Source organism: Lolium perenne, chromosome 4, assembly GCF_019359855.2.
Source record: "Lolium perenne isolate Kyuss_39 chromosome 4, Kyuss_2.0, whole genome shotgun sequence".
In the NCBI taxonomy this organism is placed as follows: domain Eukaryota; kingdom Viridiplantae; phylum Streptophyta; class Magnoliopsida; order Poales; family Poaceae; genus Lolium; species Lolium perenne.
This window is the reverse complement of record NC_067247.2, coordinates 93812875-93819562: the sequence shown is the minus strand read 5'-3', so window position 1 is coordinate 93819562 and position 6688 is coordinate 93812875. Positions and strand designations below refer to the sequence as shown.

Below are 6688 nucleotides of genomic sequence, written 5' to 3'. Positions count from 1 at the left end.
GGTTGTGATTTTTAAATATTTTGCAAAACAAAAAATGGGTCTCCCCGCTGGATTGCACACCCAGACGCAAACGGACGTGCGGACATAAATGATCATTTTCGCGTCCGTCCGACGACACAAACGGACAATTCGGGTGTCTGAAATGCATCGTCCCGTTGGAGATGCCCTTATGCCACCATTTTCATACTGTAGTAGTTTTTGTTTCTGAACAATGCTCATTGGTCCGGCTGTTCGCTCTGCCATCTGCCATCTGCCATCTGCGCTGCACACCCCACCCCCGTGAGTTAAACTTGCAAAGAAATAAAAGGGAGAGAAGAGGATGGGCCCAGGCCGCCTGTGTCAAATCGCGGGTGCCTTGCTCTGTGGTGTGATGCACTGTGGTTTCAGTATCCATGTACTGTAGTAGCTACAGGCTACATGTAGCTAGCCTGCACGAGACGATGATGCTATTGTTGCTTACCTCACTCGCATCTACATCGAGGCTCAAGCGAGCTAGATTACAAGTTTGCACCATCCTTTTAACATTGATATAGAATTTGGATATATCTAATTGTCACAACAGACAGTAATAATTTGCACCATCAAATTTTGACAAAGTTAAGACACTTTTGGTGGGATGGAGGAAGTGCATAACTATAGTCTGACCGTCAGTTCTTAATAGCTTGGAGACACAAACTATATAACTGTATAGCTCAGCTAGCTTAACTCGCAGTAAGGTTTTGTGCCAGATCCTCAACATAGTAGCATTACATTATCACTTATAATTAAAACTAAGTTCTCAATTAAACCTAATGTCACCAGCACCTCATCATCCAACCCTAATCCCAGCAGCTCTCATCCTTGTCCTCCAGGCCTCGTCATAGACAGGTCCATCATCGTCATCAGAGGAGGAATCATCTCCGTACATGAAGGGGAATACTGTATCTGGACTGCCCCTATCAAATGCACCTATCATAGGATGCTTCAAATCAACCATCCTTTGGTTTTTGCATGCATAACAATCACCTATATAAGAAAAGAAAGGTTAGGATGTTAGCTGCATTAAAGACAAGCACAAAATAAAAAAATGTTATTGCTCGCCCATATATACTTTATCAAGATAAAGATTCTCATACCATTTTCATCCGGTTCAAGAGGGCAGCAAAAGTAAATTTTCCGTTGCAATATCTCCTTTACTTCGGCAAAGTATAGAATTGAGCTCCACTCACTTGAACCAGGTTTCTTCATCTTGACAGTAAAATTGAAGTGGTGGAAGATCTTGCAATAATTCTCCACATGAAAACACTGGTGTTCAAGTTTTTCAAATTCGTACTCAGATTCCTATAGCAACAACTGCTATTAAAAACTGTTTATTACATTAAAACAATTAGAAAAATTTAGTACAGCTCAAAGATAGAGATTTACAGACAAACCTTAAGATCTTTCTTATGGTACTTTTGAAACGCCACCCAGACCTCTTCACACATCCATTTATCCCCATTCGCAGCAATATTTTCTTTGGAACCTTCATATCCCCCTTGTGTTGCAACTGCTGATGATTCTTGTGTTGGAACTGTTCGAGCTTTATCTCGTGTCACTGCCAGTTGAGCTTCAAATTTTTCTAGTGCAGCCCGCTGGGATAACGTTAGGGTCTTATCTCGAGCAGCTTGAGCAGCTTTCTCACTTTTACAAAAATATTCAAAAGCATCGTCAACACTGTCAAACGTAGGCACATTCAACGACCTATAAGCTTCGCTTTGCTCCTCTGACCTAAGTAAAATCATGATCACACGGTCAACGAAATTAGGTCATGCTCTAAATACCAATAAGTTATGCAATGTAACATGTAAATTTGTTGAGAGCACAATTCAGCAAGTGAATTAATTTTCCTAGAACTAAATAACAAATCGTGACCAGCAAAATAAAGCAACAAAGTAGTACTAATTCATCTACAGAGGCAGTAGGTTGGCCACTTAAATGCTGGTGTTGTTAGATATTAGGACGACAACAAGAACAACAAGAAAGACTTTTAGTCGCGCAAGTTAGGGTAGGCTAGAGATGAAACCTGCAAGAACCAACAAAAGAGGGGAGACAAGAAAAGGAGAAAAAGAAAAGGAGACCGAAAGCCTACTTCCTGGTTCTGGCACGTGGATTGATAATTTCCAGGTGCTCCAATCCATGGATAGTTCTTTGCTGACATTGCAATCCTTCAAGTCTCTTTTTACAGATTTCTCCTACGTCAACTTCGGTTGCCCTAAGTTCCACTGTGCACCTATGATTCTAGGGAGTTAAACTGTATATGTTCAAACCATCCATCAACAAACCAAATAGATAAGGACTTAAAATTGACCCTTGGTGTAGGCCTATTTTTATAAAAATATGGGTTTATAACCACGTAATAATAGCAGTTAACATAAGAACTTTAAAGGCAAAAGTTTTATTTATGCTGCTTACATTTTACAGCACAAAGAAATCACATATTACAGTGTAGCTAAAATACCAATGTATTACTACTTTCAGGCCTATGAGTGGTACATATATAACCAAAAATTATTAATGATGGATTCAATAAGTGGGCCAATGTTTCGAGAAAAGGGCAGAAAGAAATTTAGCCATCATGTGAGAATAAAATGTAATGTTCTCTAACTTTCCCGCTCGTTCACAAAATTCATGCTAGTTTCCACACCTTCCAGTATCAAAGTTGCCAAGTTACTCTAGCGCAAGACAAATTCTTGTCCAAACAAGTGAATCTTTTCTGCTTGATAGAAAGAATGTGCAGCCACATGATTCAAGCAAGCAGTCCATCTACTTACCGTTATACGAAATTTGAATATTAGAAGGATAGACATAGGAGAAAGTCGTTGAAATGAACACCAGAGATATGGGAAACTCACTGTAATGAAACATGTAAAGTTGAAAGACAAATTATTGCTTCAACTTTTAAATTGAAATGGTATCCTTAAGTGACTTGAGGAAAACAATATATGACAAGCGCTACACCCATGATTGAAACAACATGCGCTCCAGGGTTTTGGTCTAAATGCAGTGCTTACTAAATGACGGAGTAATAGAACTGCAGGCATAAAAGGCTTATTTCTACTCTACTCAAGTTGAAACAAGAGTGGCCAAGGCAAAGCAGCAATTTTCTGGTCGATCGTGAGCTCAAAGTGGTTCTTTCAACAAAAATCACTATCGATCTGCAATTGTAATGCACTTCTCTGTATTCTACTCAATTTATTTTACTTTTTTGGGTGTGATCGTGCTATCAGATACTAGAACAGAGGGGAAATGAAATGTAAAAGAGCTATCTCGGTAGCACAGAGGAGGAATGGTGGAGAGTGAGCACAAGATATCAGGAAGACAGTGATTCTGCTGGTAAGAACCTATGTGCTACTAATTGGCATACACCTATCTGTTGGTACCCAAACAAATTAAGATCTCACTACTAAGTCTAGGATCAGCACCACCGTATATGCCAATGAAATGCGTGATGGCGGGCTTGTGAAATTTAGGGGTCTCCACTACTTGTGCATGTAGTTGGTCAGGAGAGCAGACTAACCCTTGGATGATGAGCACTGAGAAGCACATCCAAGGATAGATGTCATGGGATACAATAATTTGTAACAAGAAGCACAGAATCATATGAATGAAAGAACCTAACATCAATGGTCATACCTATCGGTTGAATCAAGTGCGGGAGGCGACTCATTTAGCGACAAAATCTTGAATTTCGACGCATCAGAAATTGTAGGCCCAAGCTCATTGCTGCTCACCTTGCCGGCATCCTCTTCCTCAACCCTGGTCAGATCATGAAAATAGCAGGGAAAGGGAACACGCTGGTTAATTTTTCAAGTGGAAATTGAAATATTGTTCAAAAAGAAATGAAAAAAAAAAACAATGCCAATGACACTTACCGTGAGCTCGATGACTGTTGTGCCCATCCTCCTCGATTACGCCGGGATCGCCTTGGGCGGTCTGAATACATAGCACTGTGCCGGACACGGGCCGCTTCCCGGCGTGGACTGGAAGAAGATGTAAAGTTAAATTTTGCTAACAAGTGCATAGATCTAATGGTATATTTTTCTGGGAGACAGGAGGCAGTGTTTGTTCACGATTCTATGATGGGAAAGCATACGTTTAAAAGGGGGCGACCGCGTCCGCAAATATATGTATCCATCTATCAAACCTACTCTACTCGGTCACTCACCCAGTTCCACGGGAGGCGGAGGGCGATGCTTCTGAAGAGGGGATTGCAGGTCGCAGCTCCAACTCCTCGGTTACCCCAAGTGGCGGGAGAGACGAAGAAGCCGCGGCCGGAAACGGAAACTCCGTCCATGGCGACGGCAAGGGCGTTTCCGATTCGGTCCGGCCGCGATTAAGGAAGATTGGGATTGTAGTTAGGGTTCTCCGCCACTCCTTTCCCTTTCTCTCAATCTCCTTCGAGTGCCTCGATCGCGGCATAGTGCGCAGCCGCGTGCTGCTTGAGACGCGGCTCGGCGCCGCCGCGGCCCGCGGCCGGTGACGGAGTTTTTTTTTTTTTTTTTTGTTTGAGGAAGCGCGGCCGGTGACGGAGTGGCGAGCGGAGCCGGTGAGGTCGAGAGTGGAGCAGAACTGCAGAAGCGCGGTGTGTGTGTCTGTCCGTGCGGTGGGTTGGCTCCGGGCTAGCTGGCAGGGTTGGTGGGCTTCTTTCACTAGTATCTACTATATTGGCCCAATCCAGGCCCATGTCCTCTCGCACCCCTTGCCCGGCGGCCCACGCCATAGCTGCATCGGCCTGAGCCATGGGGTGAGTCCTATTTGACGCCCATTGTGTCCGCTGTCAATGATTACCATTCCGGCGCAACTGGGCCGGTCCACCATGGTCGAATATGCATGTCGGAGATGTTGAAGACTACGAGATGAGGAGCCGACGACCAGGAGGACCTTGCTGGGGACAGGGATGGTGCGGCCTGCCGTGACACCGCTGGCAAAGGCAAGACCAATACCTCGCTGGAGACGGGGATGACGCGGCTAGCCGCAGCGTCGCCTGCGGAGGCGAGGAATGGCATTAGGGTTTCTAGTGAGGGAGTTTGATGGCAACAATACCTTAGGGTTTGGGGGTGCTAGAGAGTTCGTTAGGGGATTTAGAGGGAGGTCAGGGCGGTGGAGGACCGATGGAGGTGGAGGCTCGAGCAGGGCAGGGCGGCAAGGCGGGGTGGGAGCTCCGCCGGCCACGGGTGGAGACGGCTAGCGGGCGGTGAGCGGGGTGACTATCGCGAGCTATCGAGAGTCATGTCAAGTAGTTGAGGAGAATTACTAGGAGTTGCAATGGAGGACGATGATGGTAAGGTGAGATGGGCTCGGCCCGTGTTATTTTCTTTAGGTATCGACTCCCTAGTCAGCGATGACCGTGTCAAATAGTAGGACGTGAGTCATGGAGAATCCCCACCTCTTTGAAGACCGCAATATCCAACTCATCGCGAATAATGAGATCTAATAAGGACTTAAGGAACATTGGGAAACACCCCAAAACTCGTAGTTACACTCCAACTTAAAAGAGTTAAAAAATGCACTTTCAGTTTCACATGTAAGTCAGAAAAATATCACTGGTTAGTACATTGCACACGGCCTCAAGTTATGGTTACCACACTTAAATTCCGACTCTAGTTCTTGCATGAATAAATTACGCTGTAGTTGGTTGCTATCCTCGCTGGTTGTGTGTCCTGTCAACAGGTCTAGAGTTTACTGAGCTCTAAGCTAAATCCCAGTTCACTGAAAAATAGCAAAATAGAATGTTTATTTTTTTAAAAGGCAACAAAAGATTTGCCTCCATTCATTAATTAAAGAGAACACTCTCTCCTGATTTAGACAGATGTACTTCTCGTCTCTCTCCTGGGAGCCACTGCTTTAAAGAAACCCACTCCATCTCCGCCTTCGCCTACACCATAGATCAGTTCTCCCTCCTCCAGTCGGCCTCGCCGGCGTCAAGAGGGGTGGGGATCGGAATCCGATCTATGCGTGGAGTTTTTTAATAAAGTAGGGGTTCCAACAAATTAGCTAGATTAGGGTTTGGTAGCCGTCTTCTTGTTTGTTTTCGCCACATTGAAGATGGCATCGTCTACAATAAGTGTTCTTCAGTCCTTCGTTCGATGACAAGATCTCGATCGTGGCGTCAATGGTGGTGTTGGAGGATTGTAATTTTTTAGGTATGGATCTTCAGATCTTGCTTCGTCAGATCGGTTTTGGATCTTTTCTCATGGTTGCCGCAAGGAGGATTATTCTTGCAATATTTGTCCCGGCTGTTACGTCCCCGACAATGGTGATTCGTACTCTCACCTCTCCAGTGACATTAATGTTGATTGACTACTTCAATGATTGCGAGCGTGCATGTAATCTTGGTATTGCGGCTCAAATTAAAACAATGAAAGAACCTTCGTTGGTATTTTGAGATCTATGGTTTGGTATATGTATTTAGTTGCCTTCAGAAACGACAAGATTGTGTCATGGAAGAAAGAAGAATTTCAAGATCTTAGTGATTTGCTCGTTTCTTTTATACTTTATTTTGTAATATTGGAGTTAGCTTGTGTATCTCTACCATGTACTATTTATTACTATAAATATATATGGTATTGATTGTTAAAAAAAGGAGAGAATACTCTCTCCGATCCTAAAATAACGGCTAATATAATTAAGTTTTACATTTAGATCCTTTGAAAATCAGAAAACTATG

At 43.7% G+C, this 6688-nt stretch overlaps 1 protein-coding gene across 2 annotated transcripts; it reads right to left on the bottom strand.

The window, feature by feature from the left end:
* Positions 1-586: 586 nt before the first annotated feature.
* Positions 587-4617, bottom strand: LOC127293345 (uncharacterized). 2 transcript variants are annotated; one of them, XM_051322936.2, is made up of 6 exons: positions 4187-4617; positions 3894-4001; positions 3655-3777; positions 1413-1749; positions 1116-1284; positions 587-1005 (listed from the first exon to the last, which is right to left on the bottom strand). In XM_051322936.2, the coding sequence occupies exons 1-6, from the start codon at positions 4438-4440 to the stop codon at positions 809-811; spliced, it is 1188 nt and encodes a 395-aa protein (XP_051178896.1). In that variant the 5' UTR covers positions 4441-4617; the 3' UTR covers positions 587-808. The 2 variants fall into 2 exon arrangements, with proteins under 2 accessions (XP_051178896.1, XP_051178895.1); XM_051322935.2 differs by having other exon boundaries at positions 1116-1320; positions 4187-4614.
* Positions 4618-6688: the final 2071 nt, after the last annotated feature.